At 43.5% G+C, this 25,329-nt stretch overlaps 2 protein-coding genes across 5 annotated transcripts in view; both read left to right on the forward strand.

Moving 5' to 3' along the window:
* igsf21a (immunoglobin superfamily, member 21a) overlaps positions 1–19,578 on the forward strand; it is a 174,088-nt gene extending 154,510 nt beyond the window's left edge. For 3 of the 4 annotated variants that reach the window (XM_020096487.2, XM_069532284.1, XM_069532279.1), the window contains 5 exons: positions 965–1,445; positions 7,360–7,460; positions 10,313–10,505; positions 13,736–13,774; positions 18,249–19,578. In XM_020096487.2, the coding sequence (XP_019952046.1) occupies positions 965–1,445; positions 7,360–7,460; positions 10,313–10,505; positions 13,736–13,774; positions 18,249–18,325 (891 nt within the window). In that variant the 3' untranslated portion in view covers positions 18,326–19,578. The remainder of the gene's footprint in view (positions 1–964; positions 1,446–7,359; positions 7,461–10,312; positions 10,506–13,735; positions 13,775–18,248) is intronic. The other variant, XM_020096489.2, reaches the window with a different exon arrangement.
* Positions 19,579–19,725: 147 nt separating this feature from the next.
* Positions 19,726–25,327, forward strand: klhdc7a (kelch domain containing 7A). Its single transcript, XM_020096622.2, has one exon. It carries the CDS (start codon positions 22,321–22,323, stop codon positions 24,601–24,603), a length of 2,283 nt encoding a protein of 760 aa, XP_019952181.2. The 5' UTR covers positions 19,726–22,320; the 3' UTR covers positions 24,604–25,327.
* The last annotated feature ends 2 nt before the right edge of the window (positions 25,328–25,329 follow it).

Raw genomic sequence — 25,329 nt, forward strand, 5'->3', positions numbered from 1 at the left:
GGTTTTTCTTGTTTAACATCTGTCTCGTGTTAGAAACTTCATCAACTTGCCCACTCACTGGATTTTTTAAGAGGGGGTAGAACCATAGACGGATTATCATGACCACGGGCCCTGGACACAAACTCGCCACGGGTCCCTGCCTACACACGCAAACAGTGCGCGCGCAGAGGCGCTCTTCCCATTACGCACATAACAACACCAGGCAACACGCACACAAAATTACTTTCATCCAAACAGATCACACAGGTGCTTGTATGCATCAATTCTGTGGCTGAGACAGCTGACTAACTTATCGATAGCCACACTGAATGTTTCTATTTGTAATTTGCTTTTCCCATCAAATACCGCATCTTTTTCTGCGCTGTCATCCTCAAATCGTTTGCACTTTCTGGTGCGCTGGAGGTCATATTTGTACATCTGGCACCCACCTGGCACGGGTAAGGCTAAGTCTGTGAAAAGACCTCTCTGTGCCGATGCAAAATCACGCAGCGATATAAGAAGGCGCACAGCTGTCATGAGCTCTATGTCCGCTTTTTGGAGCTGTAAACTTGTCAGTCAGGATGGACGGAATATGCTGCACCAAGGCGGCGTCTTTAGCTTCTTTTTCTTTCCTTTGTTTTCTTTTAGCTGATCCACTGAGCGCCCGCTTCTCCATTTTAAAAACGCAACCCCCAGCGTACGTACGTCATTGTGTCATCACACATTACTGATTAATCTTATAATTTCTAAAGCCCCTATTGGTTCTGGAGCCCTGGGCACACGCCCACTTTGCCCATGCGAACAACTCAGGAGAATCTCACATACAGCCCCTCTGTATAATTTCAGGAGATTATTCATGTCTGAAAGCAGCCTGAGTGAGTTAAATGAAAGAATATAGTGTTGTGAAACATAGCTTTCCCTCTTGTTCTTTCTTTTTGTTCTCCTCTTCATCTTTTTCTCTAAACTGCTCCTTGTTCTTTCTCAGGTCTACTTCAAGCGTGATGGTGAGCTGATCGAGGTGATCTCCTACACTCTACCCTCCTCCACCGAGCAGGGCGGTGGCGCAGCGGGGGTGAGAGGAGCCAGGCCGCTCATCAGCAGGGACCTCGATGATACCAAGCTGCAGCGGTCCCTCTCCCTCCTGGACCCTGAGGGGCGATCGGCCCGTCTCTACACGGAGATCCCCCAGCGTGTGCACACCCAGGGCCAGCAGGCCTCCGAGCCCAGCCCGGCCACGGAGGTCATCCCGGAGACGGTGGTGAGCCGGGAGTTCCCCCGCTGGGTGCACAGCACGGACCCTCTCTACTACTTCAGCCACACTCACATCCCCCAGAGCGACGGCTCGGTGGTGGTGCAGGCCCGGCTCACCTGGACCCTCAATCCTCAGCTGGATAACGACGCCCTGTTCAGCTGCGAAGTCAAGCACCCAGCGCTGTCCATGCCCATGCAGACAGAGGTCACCCTGGGTGAGTGTTCACACTGACTCATTGTTTTTTCATGGTATCTCTATCAGCCGTCCTCTCATCTGTCCTCTATTCCCACCTAGAAGCACCTGTATCCACTTGCCGCACTTGGAAACCGACTGGGTCCTCTTATGTCTCCCTTGCAAATGTACTCAGAACACTGATTTTCATTTGACGCCACTTAATTGTGTTACATCGGAGCAGATTGTGAGTTTAGTGGCAAATGCAAAACTCTTGAGTGAGTGACAGGGCAATTCATTGAGCTGTCTGTTGCTAGATTGAGTTAACTCAGCACCGTTATTGAAAAAGTCAACCTGAATTAGAGAAGTCAAATGAGAATCCAGACACACTGACCAGCGTGATATCAGCGGAGAGACCATCTCAGAAATGTCGCCCTCCTTCAAACTCCGATAAGCATCTGAGCTCCTTTAGTTTAAATTTCATTACCTTTCGGTTCAAGGAGAGAAAAACTATGGGGTTTTTTATCTGTTCATCAGCAAACTATCAAAGCAGTGACGTAGACACAGAACTCAGAAAACAGGAGTCGTACTAGCTGTAGTGTGTGTGATCCAAAAGAGACAAATAGCCTCTCTGATATTTTAACTCTCTTTTAATCCAAACACAAAGATGGCTTCCAGCAGAACCCATTAACACTTCGAAGGTAATAAGTCGGCATGGCCGTTCTGGAGACGAGCCACGTAATCCTGCCACAATAAACAGAGACGTTATCTTCCATGAGATGCGAGCGGTGATTGAAAGGCGGAAAGAGGAAGGGGCTGTGGCGGCTACATGTTTGCTTGCTGCTTTGTGCGTCGCTGTCAGCGGTTTTTATCTCCCATTACCACCTTTGGTTTAATTAGAAGTGTCCCTCTTACTCTGGCGGCGAGCGGCTGTGGTCACAGTCACAGTCGACGTATAGAATCTGTCTTGAGTGGAAAGTCTTTAATAGGTTTATAAAATGTTGGTGTAGGTGTTAAAAAACAAAGAACATCACGGCCTGTTCCTGTCGTGACTCCACAGACGTAACCAAAAAACTACATGTAGAACAAATCTCCACCAACGCATCTCGGCTGATTAAAGAAAGGGAAAGAAATCCCTCGATCTGCCTTTTTATGCAGATCTGCTCCAAATGTTAATTTAATAGCAAAAGCCACGTTACGTTATTTTAGCTAAACACTGGTGGTAGTTACCGATGTTTATTTCTCACAGTGGAGGAAAGGGTTTGAAGCTCTGTTACTGTACAGTGGACTAAAAACCCTTCTCTGCCCAAGAAACCACATTTAGGATCTAGATTTTTTATTTGCTCGTCAAAACCAGTTTTTTTTATCAAGATCCATGAATTATTCCTTGAAAAATTGGTAAAAATGTCAAAAAAAACACCAAATCTTCCAAAGTTAAAGAGACACGTCCTGGATCTGCCCCTTTGTCCCCGTCCTCACCTAAACTGAATTGGTTCTTTCTTGGCCCATGTCTCATCCTTCCACCAAGTTTTTATGACGATGCTCACAAACAAACCCAGGACCACGGGTGAAAACTATTCTAATTAGAACATTTTAATGATATAATTATTCTGCACAGTAAAGCTCGATCACTTTATTTGCACCACACAGGCACTTGTGGTTTTAGGAATGTATAAAATTGCTTTCTGAGGATTCCTTGGATTTGAACTTCAATAACTGGAAGGACAGAAGCAGTAAATCTTCATCATTAGTTCAGCTTTCTTCTGATGGTGCGTTTGCAGATTGTAGCTTGAGAAAAAAAGAGGAAAGTTTAGTATTTTATTTTAATTTAAATTCTTGTGCTTTTTGCTTTGCCAAGACAATTTCCTGCCAGAGCCCATATACGCACGGTATCTGGGTAAATAGGGTGAATCTACAGGGTCTCAATTAGTGAGGAAGGGACACTCCTTTATGATGTAGCTCTTCAATCAACGCGCTTTCAGTTCACGCTGAGAGGAAGAGTGCACAGTAGATTTCCAGAGGAAAATCTCGGGCAGGATAACTCAAAGGACAATGCTGCCATCATTCTGTGTGTTTGTCTTCGTCAGCACACCCGAGGAAAAGACCTGAAAGCTACCCTGTGTGTGTGTGTGCAGCCTCAAGTCCAGTGTTTTATAATGAGGATTTTAACCTGTTACATCTACAAATACACAGTGTTTTTAATTGTCAAATAAACAAGTTAAAAAGGGAATTTGTTCGAGATTGTTTTCAGCTGTGCATTAACACACACTTATTGCAATTATGGGAGCAGAAATGTCTATGTGTATTAAAATAGATAATAATAAAGATTTCATTTTTATCGCACCTTTCACAAAGTGCTTCAAAAAGAACGAGGATGCAAAACATTAGGCCATTTAACATCACATTCAGCAAATGATAAACAAAATCTAAATTCAAAGACGGGAGATATAAAACATCTTGATTCACAGTGACAGTTTTCATAGTATTAAAAGACGTTGTAGTGCAGTGATGTTGTGTTTGTTTCTGGACGATATTTCACACCACACAAGATTATGTAGAAAACTACTGGATGGATGATGGAACTCGGTAGAAAGTTGTGTTATGTGTCAGGTAAGAACACATTCAGTCCCACTTTGGTGCAGATTTGGATCACTGGGTCAATCCAGGACTTTTATTTAATTTTCTTTAACATCGTGAGTGTAACAATGAGCAATCCAAATAAAAATCCAGATGTAGTGAATTTAAATGCGGTTTCATATTGGCACAGTTGGAGAGATGCACTCTCTGATTGTCCTTCTCGTTGTTTGTAGAATCAGTTCATTGTTTGCTTTGGCCTGCACGTTAAATTTGTTGATGATGAGAAGAATAAAGATTCCGTGCAGCTTATGCTTTCAATAATTCAATCATATCTGAGGAGTTGAGATGATGCATTTTGTCCTTTATTCAAAAACAATGGTTTCATTTGGTATAGATTATTTTCTCGCAAATGGGAAAAGAAGCTCGTAGCAGAAAATTGTCTTTTTGAAATGTAATAACTGTCACCGCACCAGCCCAAGTGGATAGAAATAAAGTAGCAGAGTCTCACATGCAAGGCGGAGGCAGCAGCCTCAGTAGGAGGTATAATGACACGAGCTGTCTCCTCCAGACAAAGTGTTGCAGTAAGGAGTCTAACAGCTCCTTGTCTCTTTCACATGTTGATGGTGACACACCCTGAGGGGGACAGCTCCTGTGAAACTGCTGCTAATTGTCAAAGGTGCTAATATTTTGACAAGCCTTTCTCTCTGGCTCGGTGTCGGAAGTCTTGAATATATCGCCACTTTTGTTCTTTTAAAGAGACGGAGGGAACATCAGCAGACATCATCTAAAGAGAGGGAGATAAAAAAGAGAAGAAGCACCCGTGGATTCATCGTAGCACATTTATATTACGCAGCTCTAAGTGCATAATTGCACTGGCTCCGTCTCAGCATACACACACACACACACACTCACACTCGGCTCTCAGGTGTGTTTGGTCAGGAAATGAAAAGGAGGTCTTCGCAGTACCCATAAGTAATAAATCTTTTAGAGATTTAATATTGCCACATGAGGCAGAGCGACAGTCTGACAATCGACCAATGTTGTATTACACTTCATGAATATTCATCGTCGGGCTCCGTGCTCGCCGTACAAATGAACCTGAATCTGGCGGCAGCTCACTGGAGACTAACAAAGTGCTTCACCTCTCCGAAACCGTGAGGCAGCGGTCTACATCCTGTGCTCCAGGATTGTATTCATGAACACGGTGCATCTTAATAATTAAGAGTAGCTTGATTTAGATTTGATTTTAGTTTTGAGATAGTGTTTATTATTCAACATTATTAGACAAGTGGTGGGATTCTCATTTCATACAGCGTACAGCAGTATAGAGATCCATTGCTTTGCCAGACTGTGATAATAAAAGAGCAGATGCTCAGTTTAGGGAAGGCGGCTGTGATTTGTGTGTGTGTGTGTGAGTGTGTGTGTGTGTGTGTGTGTGTGCGTGCATATACACAATATGGTTTTCTGTATGTGAATGCCTGTGTGAGTCTGTGTGTAAGTTGAATCCGTCAAAGACTCAGCGCTCACTGACCTCTCCACGATGCAGCGATCCTGCAGTCAGTCAGGCCTTTTAAATGCAGTTGCATGCCGGCTCAGCTTCTCTCTCATAACGGAGCCAGTCACCCAGCTAAGGCGACAGGTTCCCTTCAACTCCTTGAGTCTGCTGTGCAGCTGGGCAGACCTGTTGATGTTTTGGCTTGGGTTTAAAGCACACCTGATGCAGGGCGCACAGTTGTTTCTCTGGAGGGCATGTTAATTCTCTGCCTCCTTCCACCCCTCCTCCCTGACGTGATGAAAGTTCATTCCCACAGACTGCAGAAGTTGGGTCTCATGGGTGACGCTCTCGTGTGAACGCCACCCTCACCCTCAGAGAGTGGCTGTGCTGTGTCAATCACACCGCATGCTGCACTAATCAAAGGTGCTGACGTAGGACACCAACTGTCACGTTGGAGCAAATCCCAGAAAATCGGCCATCCTCTTCCCCGGCCATATGCCTCGCAGGCTCCATGTGACGCCGTGACACCAGTATTTAAAAATACGATTCCGTTAGTGTGTGTGGGTGGTGGAAAGATGCTTCGCACTGATATGCCAAAACTAGCCTGTGAAAAGCCATCCATCGTCGACATGAGACATTCATCCATGTCAAACTGCTCACATGATGTCTGTGGCTGGGCTGCCAGTTTGGGATGTTTTTATTTCATCTTTAGAAAAAGTTACAGAATTCTTCTTGGACTTTGCACCAGTTTGCACAGATTTTTCGGGACAAACAAATTTGTTTATACAGAAAAACAAGCTGCCTGGTGATGGGGAAATGTTTCGAAAAATTTGAATATCTGCCTGTTCCCCCCCTCAGTGTCGCTTGAATTCCCTCCAACCACTTCGTGCAACTCCAGCACATTTGTTTCTGTTTCATAACAAGATCCCTCAATGTGAAATTCAGAACATGGGCGATGCCACATGCTCAATCCTATTTACAGATATGACTGCGTAAGTCCTAATCCATTAGTCTGATGAAGGCTTGCAGTCAATTGCTGCCTAAGAAAAGGCCACGCTTCATTAGCCACATTGGACAGTTTGTTGCCAGTTTAATGGCTGAAAATTTAGGTCATTTGTCTTTTTATTTATTTATCCTTTTGTTTAACTCATCAATGAGAACGAGCGCCCAGTGTGATTTATTTATAGCTTAATTGAGGGATTCCTGGGGTGGACTTCCACGGGCGTTATCGATAGGACGCCTGCAGCTTTGAGAACTCATTGCATGTGCTGCTCAGTGCATTTGCCCAACATATGGAACGGCACAGCGTGTGAAGCACTTATATTTATGGGGAATTGTTAATCATCTCAAATGGTGCAGAGCCTGCTTCTATTGGCCTCATGCAGTAGAGTGTGCTGTTTAGCCATAATGAAATTACCAAGCTTTTATACAACATTATGCAAATCACTCATTTTATCTTGACACTACATACATGGGACAATTGTGGGCCTGCCCCCTCCGCTGCTTGCGCCCCATTGTTTTAAAGGGTCCAAACGCAAACCATTGGGAGGATGCTGTCCACACCAAGACAAGGGAATTAGCTCTCGGAGTGTCCCTTATCTCACCCCCTCCACACTCGACCCGATACACTCTCATTCTCCTCCAGTAATGACTACCTACCCAATTTAGTTCCCCTTCTCTCCGAGGAGGAATAAATCCAGCACAGTCCTTCGGATGAAAGAGCCTGCAGGTCCCTCGCCTCTTGCCCCGTGACCTTAATTGACAGGAAATTGTATTTGTCTCCCTCCCTATGTGACAAAACAGGTGTCCGGCAGGATTTGGTCTCCATGCTCAGTACGATGACCTTTGTCCCTTTGTCTCTCTTTCTCTGTTTTTGTCTTTGCAGCCGCTCCTAAGGGCCCTAAACTCTTGATGTCCCCCACTCGGGCAAAGGTGGGGGACACAGTGCGCATCACTGTCCAAGGATTCCAGGTAGGATCGCCTGGGGTAAGTGCATGGGGTGTTGAGAAAATGAAAGGCCAAGTTGGGCCTGTGTTTGAGTCTGGTGCATGTTTAGTTAGACCACTCTGTTGGGTTTGATGCATTTGTAGAGCGTGCAGTTTGTTTGGTCAAAAATGTGAATTCCCTCTGCAACATTTTGGATTACACATGTAGGCCATGCGTTTTTTCAAAGTAATCAACTTATTTATGAATGCCTGATGTCCATGTTATTTATTCTCCCAGCTCTGCTCGTCGCTGTAAATGTTCCTGCTCTCAGACTTTTCTTTCAACATAATTGCAAAGAAGAGAACAGACGTGTCACAGTCGTCCCCTGATATAAAAAATAAAAAAAACAAGTCCCTGGTGTGAATCGCCAGCAGATGGTTCTGATCTCTTTGGCAGGAGTGACACGTTGAGGCCAGGCAGCTGGAGTCAGGTGAAGAGGACTCATCCTGACATAGGGAGACGCTAAAGGCCCACAGAAAAAATCACATTTGTTCTATACTGATTCAGGAATCTCTATCACACGTCAGATTTGTATTTGTTTGATTTGATTTCACCTCCTTGCAATATCTCAATGTAAAATGTATAGGGTTTTTGTTTTTGTGCTTCTAACTGACTGCACAGACGCAAGGCACGTGTCCATATCTTCCCAAAGAACGTAATATTCTTTATTTTTTCACTGAGCAATGTTGAAACTGGTGATAATAAACAGTCTCGAGTGGCGTACAGCCTCTCAGGCCCTTTGGCAGCACAGGCATCAGATTCATCAGAAAGTAAATTTCCTCCTCTGGACCTCGGGCTTCAGGGTTTCACGAGAAGATATGATTGTGCATCATGATCGATAATTTGGCCTCTCGCAAGAAGCCAGTTTGGCCTCTGGTTTAATGTTTGAGAAATTTATTTTAGATAATCACCCGACAGTGTGGTTTTTATGTTGAATTGTTTTTTTTCTTGTCGTTGTTCTTGTTTTATGTATAATGTGTGTATTAGAATTAATAGGACAACAATGGTTTCAGCGGCGCAGTGCACAGATCATAGTTTTAATTTGGCAGGAAGGTCTCACTTATATCCTCGTTTTGTTTTTTTCATCTGTGTGACCTTTTCCCAGGAGTCCATCTCAAAACTAATTTAACCTCAGTAACGATTTAAAAACCGAGATTGGAGAAGTCTGTTATGAACATTAACATTAACTTCATGGCAAAAACAAACCAGCAAGTTGAGGGTTTTTATTTAACTAGGTCACTTCAAACTTTTGAGGGGAATTTCGTGATTAGCATGTTTAGAGCAGCTTATCTGAACTAACGAGTGTCTGATTGGTTGGGGCATGAGAGAATGATATCATTTGAATGTGGGCGTATTCCAAACAAGTGAACTAGCGTCGCTTGCTTCGGGGAAGGATTCCAAGATGCACTGACTGGAGTCAGTGATGAGGGATGTTGACATCTGATAGTAAATGGTCCCATGTGCCTCAGAAACCACAAAAGAAGAGTGAACTGTCTGTGTTTCTTTATGCATGTTTATCTTTCTTCAATAGTGTTTTAAACGTTCACTCGTACTCAGGGATGAACTCATTTAAATTAGGTGTTGACCTCATATAACTTTTTTTTACCTTGTGAACGCATATTATACGCTGAGTACGCCTTGAGAAAAATGTTTCAAATGTTCACTCAGACTCACAGACTAACTCAGTAGATTTGCGTGGTCTAAGGTCAAAGGTCAAGGACACAGTGGCCTCACAATCTACTGAACATATCTCAACTCTGCCATTGAATGCTTTTAAAATTTGACCTGTTGTCACACTGTTAAAGGTTTAGTTCAAAAGACCTCATATGAGTCTGGAAAAAAATGTGTTAAAACTGCACTGGTTGGTGGAGGCAGTGCATTTTTTCTAGTTTGGCACTGATTCGATTCTTAGCACTTTTGCCATGCACCTCTGTACTCAAGCAGGGTTAAACCAAAATGAATCAGACTGATTTATAGTACAGGGAGAACTTTGATTTTACCTACTCCAAATTGCCCCTTCTCATAGAGGAAGTGCTGGATAGAGATGTGTGCGTGAATGCTGAATGTAAAACTGCAAAGTGCTTTGAGTGGTCGTCAGAACTACAAAAGTGCAATATAAATACAGACCATTACTCTGACTCCATTGTTTGTGCATGTCAAATACTGACCTCCAAATCTTAACTTGCTCATTTCTTTAGGAACAGATTTATCCCTCTGTCATATGTCGAGTACCTCCGCTGTCCCAGTGTCATTCACTTTCCTTTGACACAAGAGTGCTGGAAACCACTTTCTGCATTTAAAAGCTCGGGGGCTTTTATTCCAAAAGTCTACAAAATGGATCGCAGAGAAGATCTATTGTGTGTCTGCCCGTGTGTGTGTGTGTTTCAAGGACAGATTGTCGTGTGAAGAAGAAGAAGCTCAGCGGTGGAACCGTGCAAGAGATTCGCCCTCTTTTTGTGTCCTCTTATTATCTATGAACATGTCAACACACTGATATGAATGAAATACTGCTTCATGGAGGGTTACACTTTTAAATTGGCAATGTGTGTGTGTGTGTGTGTGTGTGTGTGTGGGGGGGGGGGGGGGTTCTCTTGATGGCTCAGATATGTGAGGGGAAAAACTGTTGTAAAGCGAAGTGTTGATTATTAATGCATGTTGTTAACTTGTCATTGCATTAGGGGGAAAATTGGAGCTTGTATTATTCATGTATCCTTTGCGCTTAATATCTTGGCTCAGACTTACACTTGTTCCTCTCTTCCTCTTTATCTCCTCTTTTCTGCCCCTTTTCTCTTCCCTTTATTCCTTCCTCTCCATCCCACCACCACCACCACCCGGGGGCTGGGTGTTGATAGAATGAGGTGTTCCCCGAGCCCCTCCTCACCTGGACGCGGGTGGGGGGCCGCCTGCTAGATGGCAGCACCGAGCGCGAGGGGAGGGAATTGATTCTGGAGAGAGTGCCAGCCGAGCTCAACGGCTCCATGTATCGCTGCACGGCCCAGAATCCTCTAGGCTCCACGGATACGCACACTCGCCTCATAGTCTTTGGTATGTATGCACGTGCGCCCGCCTCACAACACGCCCTGCCCCCGTTCTGGAGCGGCCATTACACTGGCAGTTAAATTGAAATTTGCATTTAAGTTTGATTCATTATTTAGAAGATGATGAATATGAAACATTTTGCGACTGTACAACTTGGCTCCGCAAGAATGATCTGGAACACTTATATAATTACACAGTTAAATGTCACAGAAAATTATATAATTCTACAAAATGTATTTCATGTTTCTACAATATCTTTGAAAAATCCTTGAGAGATTTGTGTGACTGCTTTTAGGTATGAATCATTAATGCAGCTAAGTGTGTGATTAATAAGAGATCGTGTCCCTAATTGGCTCAACAACACATTCCTTTCAAGGCTGCACTTAGTGAGGATAACTATTCTCTTGTGAGGGAGTTAGTGTCAATTCCATCAGCGGCGCGTCGTCGTGTGCTGCTCTCACCCAAACACCAACTGCCAACAATGGTTTCAAAGGCTTTGATGGAATCAAAGGACTGTTGTGTTTGACAGTGTTAGAAAAACACTTTGTTCAGTGGCCCAACCGAGGTAACATGGTCATCGGAACCTGGAGGTTGTTCATGTTCTCGTGTTGATGTGGGAGCTGGATCACTCACAGGCTCTGGTGCGTCTGTGTGTCCTGCTCGTGTGGATCTGTTTACTCCGGATAGAATAGGATCTGCTGTTCTGGGCTCATACACACAGGAAACCGGAGGCTGTAATATTTAAATGAGTTCGACGTCACTGTAGTTAAATGTCTGGTGGCTTCTGTGGCCCTCTTCAGACCTGCACTTGTAAATGTGATGGCAACTTAACGGGTGGGTAAAAGCTCCCGAGTCTCTTTTGGTCATTATTATTAAATGATTATTATGTATGCATTAAGATGATTAGAGGATAGTGACGAGCAGGAGTGAGCCTCCCTTTGCACTCACATTGATTAAGGCAGAGGTGGTAAACCCCCGGCATCCGGGCTGTGTGTGGCCCGACAGTTTTTTGTTGTCTGCAATAATTCATAAATACAAAAAAAGTATTTAAAATATATATATGGTTGAGTAACAAAACACATCAAGAGAAAATATATCTATATTCAAAATTTTGATCAGCATCATTATCACTTCCATCTGACATCAGGCAGCTCAGCCAAGAAAAAAAACATCTCCAGCCTTCACATTAAATTTGTTAGAGTGATATATGCATACAATAATTTAGCCCTTGAGAATGGCCCTCGAAGGACGTTGTAAAAATCTAAATGGCCCTTGATAGTAAAAAGGTTCCCCAACCCCTTTAGATGAATGTTTTAACTTCTACAGTATTTTTAAAAATGTCTTCCTGTTCACGTTATTATTTTCTACCATTGTCCCTCAGCAGTGCTTCCAGTCGCTCTTGCATACCAGATCCAAAATATGGTGCAAGCATTGCAGCTCTATCCATAATGGCTCTGTCATGTCAGAACATCATGAAACATTTACGCAACAGAGAAGTACGTGTGAAAGTCCAGATAACTGCAGATAGATTTAAAGTGCGTCAGTGTCAGGCCCCTTGACACTTGTATCTTACAGAAGTCAAGTCAAGCAAGAAAAACAAGTGAAATATGGAAAAAAAGAAAAAGTGTGATATGCACTTCAGCCCTGAGCGTCGTTTTAACATAAATCAGGTCAACACAATTTTCATACTTGATCGACCATGACACACAGAATATTGTATCCATCTTTTTATTTTATCCTCCCGCCTGAAACAGCGAGCAGGATTTAATAAAGTATGTCACAAATGTACAAATTACTGGGCGGGTCTAATAAGAACCCACTATAAGGCGAAAGTGCCACTTTAGGGAGGTGTTACCTTGGGAGGCGTTTTGCTAGGAAGAGCTCTAATGTCTATTTAACACCCTGATGCACCCTCAGGTATCTACGTGCCTGGTATGGCCCATCTGTCTGCCTCTCTCCTTGCAGATTGCTTCCACTCACGCTCAGGGGGAGTAAATGGTGATTAAGTGACCTTGGTATTGTCCCTCGTGGCCTTGAGATGAGATTCGTCCCTCTCTGCCCGGGGGGGGGCGAAGAGGTAGACGCATCTCAGGACTCTGCTTGCTTGGCAAAGTGTTTGATATACATCATCAGGAATAATAGAGCATAATGACAGCCTGGTATAGAGACACAGTGACGATGAGCAGCGCTCACGTCTCCTTGATGTACGTCTTTAGCCACCCTCGATGATAATACCCTCTGAGATTACTGGGAAGTGAGTCAGCACCGAGGAGCCGGGCAGACTCACGCACAAGCAGACACCTAAAGTGCACACACATGCAGAAACACACAGATATGTGTGCTTATGCAAATGTCCAGGGGCAGACGAACACAAGTGTGCATATGCAAAGTGCACACACTAATTTCTCTGGTGTTCTCCGATGAGCTGCTATGGTAATGGTTGCCATGAAACCAGAGACAGACCGGCGAGACCGGAAAAAGTTTCACGTTGTGCTGTACATGAAGCGTCCACGTTCTCATATGTCAAGAATAACATCCAAAAATAGCTGGCAGAGTGGAATTTAGGGGTGTTGCTGAGTCTCTTCAAGCTCTCCTGCTTCTTGCTTTGCAATTACTTTATCCCTCTGAGAGCTCCGGAATGGAAATACATTGTCAGGGTGTGTTGTGCCTCGGAGACGTCAGCACAACTTATTAAAGGTGGAGTCGATTTCTCTCCAACGCCTTCCGCACACTGTCTGGGTGCTGCTGTAGTTGCCTGGTCTCGCTGTTGCTCTAAAGTGGCCTGGCTGCTCTGGTGTGGCGCTCCGTGTTCCCAGTTCCATTAACAGGCCCAGTCTCTCTCACTGGGGATGAGACATTCAGCACGTGATTCAGAGTGAACTCCAGAGTTCAGCTTCATTAAAAGCCACAACCTCTGTCTGAGATCACTTTCTCTACTCCTCTTCTGTCTTCCTCTTCAGGCTGCATCTGCGTTAAAACTTTTTCATTTGTAAACGGCACATCGTATCTTATCGTTTTAATCCCACACACCTCAAAACGTGGATCATGTGACTAATCATGTGCAGTGGGCATGCGTGTGGAGGTTTAACCAGAATCATACCTCATCTCTTATGCATTTTCAAACGAAATCGTGCAGTATGGATGTTGTCTTCTCGTCTCCTTCATCCACTGATTCATTCACTTTCTCAGTAAGAGCTACGACTCACTGGTGATCTCTTTCTTTTTGTCTCCTACAGAAAATCCGAGCATGATGAAAAACACACAGAATCAGAACAGTGAGTATATCCAGCTTTGTGTTTTCATTGGGATTCATCTCACGACTCCCGCTGTATCACCAGATCATCATATTTCCACAGACACTGCATGTAATGTGACAACAAAATGTAACACCGCAGTCTGTTCGGCGGGAAAAGAAAGAAAAAATGTGCATAAATCTGGCACTGATCAGTGAAGCGAATTCTCCGGGAGGCTGTGGTTTTAGCGTTCAAGGTATTGACAGGTGGATGTTTCTCATTCTGTCCTGAACGCTTTGCCCCAGATAGTCTGCGAGACGGCGTTTCAGTCACGATTCATCTTAGCCGACGTTGAGGAGCAGCGAGCGACGAGTCTCTTCCAGTGACTAACGGAGCCTGTCACTTTTGGTTGAGTGTGAGATTATTGGTGTTTCATATGTGCAGTGGTGGCTCATTTGAGGCTGCTCAGATTATCATATGTAAAGATGAGGGATTGTCAGGAGAAGCCACGGGACTGTGACAACAACCTCTCCATCTCTCCCTCTTTTCTGCCACTCCCTCTCTCTTTCTACCTCAATCTCTCCGTTTGCCTTTCCTCTCCCCTGCTCTGACTCTCTTCTCATCTCCCAGTGCCGATACCTCGTTTCCCGTTTCCCCCATTTCCCCCTCTTTCGTTCATTCTGTCCCCTCACCCCTGTGTGCCTTCTATCATATTTATATTTCGTTCTTTTCCTCTTCAGCTGCAGCTCACAATCTCTGGTTTTGATGCAAGCCTTCAGACACTTAAGCTTTATGATCAGTGTAGATTATTCTGAAGTGGAAAAAAGGTTCAATTATGGATAAACTGCCACAGTTCTGAAGCTTGTTAAATTGGCTCTTGAACTCATCAACCCTGAAATCACAGTGTGACCCTATAGATACAAGGGTTTGCTGTGTGTTCAGCATATATATTATATTTTTATCTCAATAATCCTCAGTGTTTCTATATAAAACATATCATTGGAATGCGCATTTATTGTAAATTATGACTTCAATCAATAAAACACCAGCGCTGTAGCACGTTTCTGCAGTGAGCTGCTGTTGATGAACTGGAAAATGTACTTGAATGGTATAATTGGATGGTATATAATCCCCAGTGCATATGTGTGATGCCCATGTTTGTCCCAGTGTAGAGTGTGAACAGCTTCCCAAGCAGATGGCAAGCGGAGCTGTCATTAAGCTGAACTGCCCCAGTCAGACGAGAATTCAACAGTCGTGTAGTTTGACGCGGGCGCTGCTCTTTTTCTGGCATTTCCGTCTTCAAAAATGTCCAATAATTTTGTCCCTCGTCCTCCCCCACACTCAGTGAATCAGTCCTCTCAGTCTTAACCCCCCCTCTCATCCCTCCCTTCCTCTATCTTCCCCATCTCTCCTCGTCGTACCATAGGGATGCAAAACTGAGTATGCAAATGCTGTGGTAAGTGCAGGAGCAGGTGTGTCACAGCAAGGACAGAATCGGGTCAGTGTTGACGTACAGACAACGGTTGCATGCGAGTCAAATTTGTGTACAACACGACTCCAGCAGGTCACCACCACACACAAGCACATTTGCTTAATGGCTGAATACCTCGACTTCTCTTCCGGGTGCGAACACTTCCCACCACATCCATCCATCTTTTTTAAATTCCCAGTCTCACACAAAAGTTTGGGGTTGTGATCTTATTGTGGGAAAGGCATCATCTTGGCTGAGTTGTGCAATCATAAGAGAAAATTCATTACATCTAACAAATTCTCAACGGATGGACTGCGTTCATTGAGTGAAAAATAACAATACCATAAGAGCCAGAAACGAAGCAATCTGCATTTTAAATTTTTTTTTGGCAGACATGCTACATCTGTCATTTTTTTTCCACAGCGCCATGAAAATTCTAATTGAAATCCTCGACTAGAACGGAGGTCAGATCAGCGACAGGAACCGGACGTGTCCAAGCACAATGAAAAACCTGATTTACACCGTCAGCGAAGTCAAAGTAGTCATGTTATAATACACAAAAAACAAAGTGCTGTGTTTACAGCCGGCGTTCTAAGTCCAGCACACCTGAGGTAGAGTCGGCCTTTATTAAAAAAAGAGCAAGTTGCCACAGAAATCAGTCCCAGTCGTCTAAAAAAAGATCAAGTTGGCAGAAATGCATTGAGGTCTGAGCCAAAAACAGGCAAACAGATGGCTGGGAGACTTGCATCTATGATTGTGGACTGGAAGGGGACCTCAGATGATGATCTCATGGTTCGATGAGCCCATTACAGAATGAAATGAAGTACTTATTGAGAAGAACCACTCGTTATTTCATGTTGTAAAACTTGAACTAAATATTAAATATATAAATAAAACTAGAAAGGCCCAACAAAACCACATTTAAATTCACTAGATCCAGGTTTTTATTTGGATCTGCACCAAATTGCACATACTCATAAATATTTGTCCCCTAAACATGAAGATCCATGAAATTTTGCTGCAAAATCAGGGAAATTGTTGTTAAATGCCATAACTCGCAATGTTAAAGAAAATGAAGTGGTCTGTAATTACATAGATAGTAATTACAGTACAGTTTTGCCATCCGCCCATTCACACAGGGCATCTACGAGCAGCACTTATCATCAGCTGCCGAAACAGCCATCAGGGGTAATTTGGGGTTAGGATTCTTAACCAAGAATACTTCGACTCATGAAATAGTGGAGATAGGTATTGAACCGCTGACCCTCTGCTTAGTGGACAACCGGCTCTACGTCGTGAGCCACAGCCGCCTTGAAAAACATAAATTGTTCTTATTTGGGTCATGCCCCACCCCTTGACAAACACTCATGGAAATAGATTCATTCGTTTTTGCATAATCCTACTAAACAAACACACAGAGACGAAAACATTACCTCCTTGGCAGAGGTAAAAATATAAAATATCCGTGGAGATTTACATACGTAAAACCTTGATTGTTCAAACAATCCTTCAAAACATGTTTTTATTTTTTCTTTATGATCCAACGCAACCATTTTTTCCTCATGCATATACCTGCTGGACTGCATTACTCATCATGTCTAACCTCAGATCAAATATTGACTTTAACGACTCCAGCCACACCAACATGTGCTCAGGCTCATATTGTGATAACTGCTGCAGCTGCGATCCAGACAAATAGTTGGTTATGTCAGCAGAGCCCCACCCAGTCAGTCCCATCCCTCCCACCGCAGCAGCTCCACTTCCACAGTCCTCTCTCTAACGTGTCCATAAGGGAGCAACAGAAAACAGTGGCAGCATAAAGCTGCTGTCCCTGCTGATCCCTTCTCTGTAATCTAGTGTCCCTGCTGTGGGCCTCAGAACAACAAGTTCCAAACAGAAAATAAAATAGATAAAAAGAAGCTTCACTCCTCTTTGCTCCATTTTTTTATCTGGAGATTCTTCAAATATTGGGAAAGAGTGAATTTCTTTGTGTTTGACTAAACTGCACCAAAGGCTATGTGGGGACTTTTTTTTGGTTGCTGGTGTAGTGGCAGCACTGTACTGTATATCATTATGGTGCACTTCAAAGAACCCCACACAGCAGATTTTACATTAATGAATATATCGTATGCAAAGAACAGTTTTATTGTCCTCTCAATGAACGGCGTCCGTCAAGTCAAGAAATCTTCTTTCTCCTGAAGATTTCTTGACTTGGCAGCTTGTTGTACAGTGATTTCAAGTTACTGGTACATTAAAATATGACATGGAGTGAATCCACACATTCATACACTGAAGTACAGTTATCTGTTACATTAGCAGCTTACTGACATTTTCCAGACATTTTCCAGATGGGCTAATGTCGGATTGATTTGCCTTGGAAATTTTCCTGAACTTCTCTCCTGGGTAAAATATCCAGAAAAATATCAGGGTGAGCGCACGTGAGACACAGCGGGAACATATGAGTGACTTTTCTAACACGTGAAACTGGAAGAGAACAAACGAAAGAGGACTCATAAAAGTAGAAGACAAAGACGTCCTCCTGCTGCTCTACCCAGGCTCCACCCCTCGCCTCATTGTGACGAACATTTTTTTTTTACGAGTCTGACCGAAACAATCTCCCGCTCCGAGATATTTTCCGTCCGTTCGTGTTTGAAAACAGTTGTTGAAAACTACTCTAGTTGATGTTACACATTTTATTTCATTTGCATTATGATGTTATCGACTAATTCCTTGAATATATAGAATTATATATATGTTGAATTACTTGCTGAACAATAACTTCCAAATTAATTTATATGTCAGAGAATATTGTTGTATATTATATATTTGGCCTTGATAAGCACAATATTAAAGATGCAGTGAATGGAGTAAACACATTTACAACCATGCAGGTTACTTCACACTCAATTTGAACAGGGTTATAATGCATGAAAAATGGGATTAATGTAATACAAGGTTGTTTATTAAATGTGATGTTGCTCGTATGATGAATTGGAGACTGAGGGAATGTGTCCGTTTGATCGACTGCTTCTTTGGTGTTTGCAGATGGAGCTGGCCGACAGGACGTGCTCGGACTAACGTGGATGGCTCTTGTCCTCACAGTGACAGTGGAACTGACGTGAAACCGCTCATGCAAGACACTCACTCACACACACACACACACACACACACACACATGCACATGCACATGCGCCCCCTTCTTACACAACATTCATATATCCACACATGCACACACACACAGACACACACACTTCCCACAATCCTGCAAGCCTTCTCCAGTCATCAACAGACCCTCCATGCGTCAGTCGATCAGGAAACAGCGCCGCCACAGGATGGCGCTCCACTGTTTTTGTAAGAAAATGTAACCAAGATAAATGATATCAAAAGAACAACGTGATGAACATGACAATAACCACCTCCTATATAGCCCTGCCCAGTTACACCTTTTTGTTTCTTGTCCCACGTCTGCCTGTTGATCAATAAAATCCGTTGGTTTGAAACCGAAAAAGAAAAAAGAATTTGGATTTTATTTCGATGGGTCCAAATGTCATTATTGGTGTTTGACTGAAAAAGTGGAACTGGCTCAGGCTGCGCCACCATATCAACCAACCACCTGTCTGTTACATGTCCTGGGATGAACCTGATTAGCAACACGCTGACAAAGGAGAACAAACACAGATGCTCCAAGAGAACGTTGTTTTTTTAATAATATACAGCTATTCCTTTTTTTCCCTGATGGCTCGGAATGTACAAGAGGATTTATTTGCATTGAGAAACTAGTGAAGAAATTCTCCTTTTTGAGTGTATTTTGTGTACATCCGTGTAAATATTGAAAATAATTACAGAGGTTATATGGGTTACGGTGAGGAATGGTTGCTGAGATAGTACGGAGTTCTCCACCTCACTTCTCCACCTTTGTTTGTGCGTCATTCAACACTGTTTTCAACGATGATTCTTGGCTGAAAGGACAGAAACATTAACAGACTTTCTGTTTCTCATTTGGGCTTTTTATATCTATATGGCAGGTCTCCAAGGACAGAATAAAAAAAAGAAAAAAAAAAGATCCAACATATGTCTGCTGTTTTGGGGTTGTGGTGCATGTGATGTTTGAGGATTCTTTCTCCTTTTGGTGTGTTGCAATTGACAGCACTGCAACTCATTGTCACTGGCCTGTAATCCAGTTATTTACTTGTGACATACTATCTTGAGTGACCTACATTGTGTACAATACGTAACTCTTACCCACACATTTACAGTAGTCGGATCATTTTAGCCGCCATCCCAGAGACGAGCTCACCCGAGGCAGCGTGTGTAAACAGGGTTGTTGCATTTGTTTCATTTCACCTGTATTAAAATGGAGAGATGACGAAACTCACACGCCTTGGCTTTACTTCAAACACTGTGTTTGACATGTTCAGTTGTAGATCTGCATCTTCCAGCAGATTAATGTTGGGTACAGGTGATATACTAGGATGCAGAGTTGAGGGCACTTAAAAAAAAGTTGTACTAATACTAGAGTAAAGTCAGAAACTGACATGTGTTACATGTGCATCCTGTTCAAAGGGATTTCATCATTTCTTAAAAAACAGTGAGACTGGTTCAAGATTTTGGATCCAGAAGAGTTTAACTCTGGTGAAAACTGGTTCTCCTTGCTGCTTATATCCTACAAACTTAATTTGTCTTTATTCCTGTGATATTATCATTTTTTCTCATTAAATTATGATTCTCGTAATATTCTGACTTTTCCTCATTGAATTACAACTTTATTCTTGTTATATAACTTTTTCTATTTAAATTAAATTATAAAACACGTCAATTTTATGAGTTTTTCTTGTTTATTTACAGCTTCTTTCTCGAATATCATGACTTCTGTCTCATTGAATTACATCTTTATTCTCATATAACATTACTCTCCAAATTTAAAAATGTTTTCTTCAATATGGTCCAAATACTCTCTCGTAACATACATCTCTGATACTGTGCACGCCGACATTCTGTCAGGAAACTTGATTTTATTCCTCCTCTGCCACAAGCAAATTCCCCAAATGCCTTGGTTTCGTATATTTCTGATTGTTCTGACCCTGACGAGGCTGTTGAAGGAGATTCAGACGCTGCTTTTTACCCTCTGCAGTTCACACTCACTCACACACAGTGAAGAGTAGCTTGATGCAAAGTAATCCTGCATTTTTTGGACTTCACCAGAATTTCAATTGAAGCCATTCTAAGGACACAACATGTATTAAGGGATTAAGGTTTAAACCAGGTGGGAGGTAAGAGCAGAGATTTTCAAAGCTTAAGCGAGTAGAAGGGACAGACCTATTCGTTTGGGATATCGACTCACCTTGCCAAGGTACAATCCATATTCCTGTATTCCAGAGATGAGAGCGGCACAGCACAAACATTATAACAGTCACATACACAGAATTTTATTTATTTATTTTTTGCAGTGAGGGAAGCAAAGGGCGCAAATCTTTGTCCAGCAACTGTATAGCAACTCAGCTCGCATTTTAATTTTGATTCAAGAGGCTCTTCTGTGCTTTTTTTGCTTTTATCACTCACTTTGCATTCAAGGAAGGAAAAACACTTCTGTCTCTGAATGCATTAGAGAATGTAGAAAATTGTCTCTGCTTAATCATAATAACAATGGAAGAAGTACATCATAGGTTGTTGTGCGTGTACGTACGTGAATGTGCACATTTATAGTTAATTTTTCATAATTGGTAATGTAAGGAATGACAGATGATGGTCTCAAACTACTGAATTTGATTTATTCTGTGTAAGTGACTTCATGTTTCCTCAGCCATCTCCATAGTTGTTATTGAAATATGTCAAAGAAAAGTGGTACTTGTGTTATTTTCTTGTTCAGTTACATGCTGCACACATCCTGGATGGCACAAGCAAAAAATAAGAGAGAGTAATGGCCTCTACACAATAAAGCACATGGTTGAAAATCATGATTTTCTTTCCCTTTGCTGTTCTGAATAGTTCACATGAGCTGGGAGCAATAGTGAGTATAAAAAGAAGCTGCCTCTATGGCCCATCTGTGAATTATTCACGAGTCAACCGTGCTTGCAGAATCCAGTTTCCTTTATGTCGTCTGCGGGCTCAGTTACCAGATGACTAAACAGCGCCTGTGTCAGCGAGGACACCTGACACACCCTCTGTAAGCCTCTCCACGTGATGCAACTCAAAATGCCCCCACAGAGCGTTGTTAAAACCAACACTGCTCTGCTGTTGACCACAGGAATCACTGGAGTGTGTTATCAGCGACACAAATGACAGCCTGACAGCGGTGACTGAGATGACACGGCTCCCATGTGTCAGAGATGTATGTCTGCATCTCACTATAGCGAATGGAAATGAATAACAGTCTCAGGGTTTCTCTGTAGACGCTCTTTCCAACTGGCATCCTTCAGACTGTTTTGTATTATTTACAGTGCTATGTGTGTGTTTATAATACCAAGTGCCATTTAGTTGTCCGAGAGCAATCCTCAGCTCCTTTTAAGTGCGTCTGCACTGGCACAGAGAAGGACCTTTGATCTGTGGCACGGTTGTGCAAACAGATGTATCCTGTTTATTAAGTATTTGATAAATGTCACTTATCATCCCTCCCCACCCCTTATTCAAACCATGTTTTTTACTCCAGCACCTCCGGCCGTGTGTTTGAGGAAGTTAAGGAGCGTGATCTGTCATAATAATTTTACAGACATTTTCAAAACTCCACAAAAATAGATTATGACCCGAGCCACTCCTGTTTACACCAAGCAGAAGAGAGTTAGAAGGTGTTTTGGATTGTTGTGGGAAAAGCTTGCATGAGTCATCAAATTTTCTTAACCAAATATTGATCTATTGGGTATTTCCATATTCTGTGTAAGGATAGTCATTTTGAACAGGTGGTGCGTGACAAGCACCCCGCCTCCTCAGAGGGAGGGATGCAAATAGCAGCCCTGCAGGTATCATTTTACACTTGTTCCTTTGGGTGAAGAGGAGCAGTCATCAGATCACAGCAGCTCTTACAATGAAAACCACACAGCGTGCTCCGTTCAACTGAGATGCATCGACAACAACATTGAAAAGGATCAGTCAACCGATTGTCGCCATCATCCCCGCTACAGCTATGCCCATTGCAGAGCTTTTGGGGGTCCAGCTCGACATGCAGCTACTGTTGAAACTGGGTTTCTCGTTGGCTGCGGTGCTGCTCGTTTCTTGGGCCTACAGGTTCTACAGCTCCAGGGATGCAGAGAAAATTCAGCTCTGCTCCAAAGAAGACAAAGGGGCACAAAATGCAACCTGCCGAAACTGCAAGACAACACTGGGATGTCAAAGCTCGCCACAACATGACACTGATGATGGGGGCCAGCAACCCAGACCCTCACCCACAGACTCGGCCACTGATGACCTGACATCTCACTGCGAAGAGGAAACAGCAGCAGAGAGCTGTACACACCACGAAAAGAGGGAAGATGCATCTCGTACGTCGCATAATGACCACAAGATCAGCATGAAAGTAGAGACGCAGACAACGGTTGCCACCAGTAATAATTCATCTGGATCTGCTTTGAACATTCCTGATCCAACAGAGAGTGGGATGGCCAGTGCAACAGGACGCCGCTCCCCGTGCTTTTTGCAGAAGCTGGAGGGCAGTGTGGGTGTGGGCAGGGAGTTGAGGCAGGACTTGGAGCACCAGGGTGCCTATTCCAGCTTCCTCTCCAAGGCAGAGATCAAAGTGGAGGATGCCAACGTGCTGCTGGAAGGAACAGGAGATCAGATTGTGCGTGGAAAGATATATGATTACTACGTGGAGTCTTCCTCTCACTCTGTTACTGACTCAAACACTGTGCTGGGTCAGTATGAGAGGAGCTCTGAGCCACAGCCAGTGGAGTTTGGAAGCCGTGGCAGCAGTCTGACAGAATCTCCTTCCTCTCTGAGCCCCATCGTTATGCGTGATCTGGTTTTCCCACAAAGCACTGTTGAGGATCTCTCCTCACTAGGAGGCTGCCAGCTACGGCACCCCACAAGGCCTGCACTCCTACGAAATGAGAGCTATCTGTCTGCAGCAGAGCAGTGTGAGCTTTCCATCCCCTTTGTAACTTCAGCAGTTTCAACTCCAATGATTCACTCTCTGGCCTCAACGAGCAAGGAGCCCATCTCTGTTCATGCTATGATCAATTCCTCTACAGACAGCAAAGGCCTTTGTGTGAATAAGGAGGCTGATCTGGAGACTGTAACAGGGGCTCCATTTGTACACCTTCCAGCAAAAACCCTTGATGGCACAGATTTGGAAAGCTTGAAGAGCACACTTGATCTGGGTAACTGTTTGGAGACGCTCTACCTGGCCAAAAGACATGGCCAGACCTCTTTGCAGCAAGCAGCCCTGGGGGTCATGTCAGACAACTACCTCCAGGTGCTCAGGGACCCTAATATTTATGGGCGACTAATGGCTGATGAGCGGGAACAAATCCAGAAGCAAAGAATAAGGGGAAGAAGATTCATCATGGTGGCAGATATGAACCCTCAAGACTGGACGAAGGACACAGGAGGACAGAGAGCGGAGACAGAGCCGAGGAGGACGTCCAGTGCACTCTACTATTATGATGACAACAAAGACTGCTGGCAAACCCTCGGCCTGATCCCACAGGAAGTCATCTCGAAAGCCTGCGCCATGTGCACAATGGATAACTACTTATTTGTGGCGGTGGGCTGCCAAGGCATAGACAGAGAAATGACGCCCTCAAAGCGAGTGTTTTGCTACAATCCTCTGACATCCATTTGGAAGGAGATCAGTCCCATGAATGAGGCCAGACCACGGTGCAAACTGGCAGCACTGGAGGGCTACATCTACGCCATCGGAGGGGAGTGCCTTTCCTCAGTGGAGCGCTATGACCCACGATCAGACAGATGGACATTTGTGGCTCCTCTGCCTAATGATACATTTGCTGTGGCACATCACGTCACCGTGTGCAATGGAGAGCTTTTTGTTTCTGGGGGGACTCTAAGATATATGCTGCTGCGCTACAGCCCCAAAACAAACACCTGGAGGCCAAGCCTGTTAGTTGGCAGCAAAGACAGAACTGCAGATTTGGTGGCCGTGGGGAGATTTCTGTATCGGTTTGATGTTAACCCCCGATTGGGCGTTAGTGTGTACCGCTACCATACAGTGGCTCGACTGTGGTACGAGTGCAGCTCAAGACGGCTCCTGCGCTGCCCTGTCTTTCAGTGCATCATGATGGATGACTTGATTTATTGTGTCAGCCGCCAGTTCACCATGAAGTTCGAGGCTGATGAGATCTCTCCTGCTTTCACAGATGAGGATTTGAGTGTCCTCTCTGCAGCCAAGGGCATACTTTTCCCCTTTGTCCTCTCACTGCCTGATAAGAAGCCTCGGCAGACCAGTGTGTAGCAAGACTTCAGTTTTCCATTGATGATAAGATTAGGTGATGATGGAGTATCCCTGCAGAAGCTTTACATCAACTTTCTTGTTGACTGAGTGGGTTTGGCTTCAAATGTTATCGTAACCAATGTTCTCATTTCTTTTAGTTGTTTACAAAGCTTTTGCTTCTCAAATTGTCATTTATTTGAATTGGGTATTGCACAAAGAAATGTTTGTATCTTATGCCTTGGCGTCCTGACAGTACCTCTCTCTCTTTATCTCTCTCTCTCGCTCTCCCTCTCTTCTCTCTCTCTTCTCCCTCTCTCTCCTCTGCAGAGATAATTCATAAGTGTGTCTCGAAGTAAATGAGTTCATTCAACTCTAACACATTACAGAGATTGGGCATTGTAGTCATAATCTATCACTGTGCAGCATGTAGGGCACAAATATAACTTACACAGTGGCCTGAATCCAATGCAATTATGTACAGTTGCTCTTTAAACATGACAGGATGTAAATGGTATGCCACACAATATAAATATATGGGCCTCTACAAGCGTTTGTCACAACTTTTCATCACTGTCTTTGAAGGAAGAACTGTATTATTCTGTGTTTATTGTACAAAACTAAATACCTTTGTTTTGGGGAAATACATGGATTTGCTTTTCATTGCATATAAATTTATATATTCAAGGTGCACATTAAGCCAAATGTATATTTTTTTTTATTGTTGAAGTGTTGAGAAATAACATTAAC

The sequence above is a fragment of the Paralichthys olivaceus genome, chromosome 2 (assembly GCF_024713975.1).
Source record: "Paralichthys olivaceus isolate ysfri-2021 chromosome 2, ASM2471397v2, whole genome shotgun sequence".
Classification (NCBI taxonomy): domain Eukaryota; kingdom Metazoa; phylum Chordata; class Actinopteri; order Pleuronectiformes; family Paralichthyidae; genus Paralichthys; species Paralichthys olivaceus.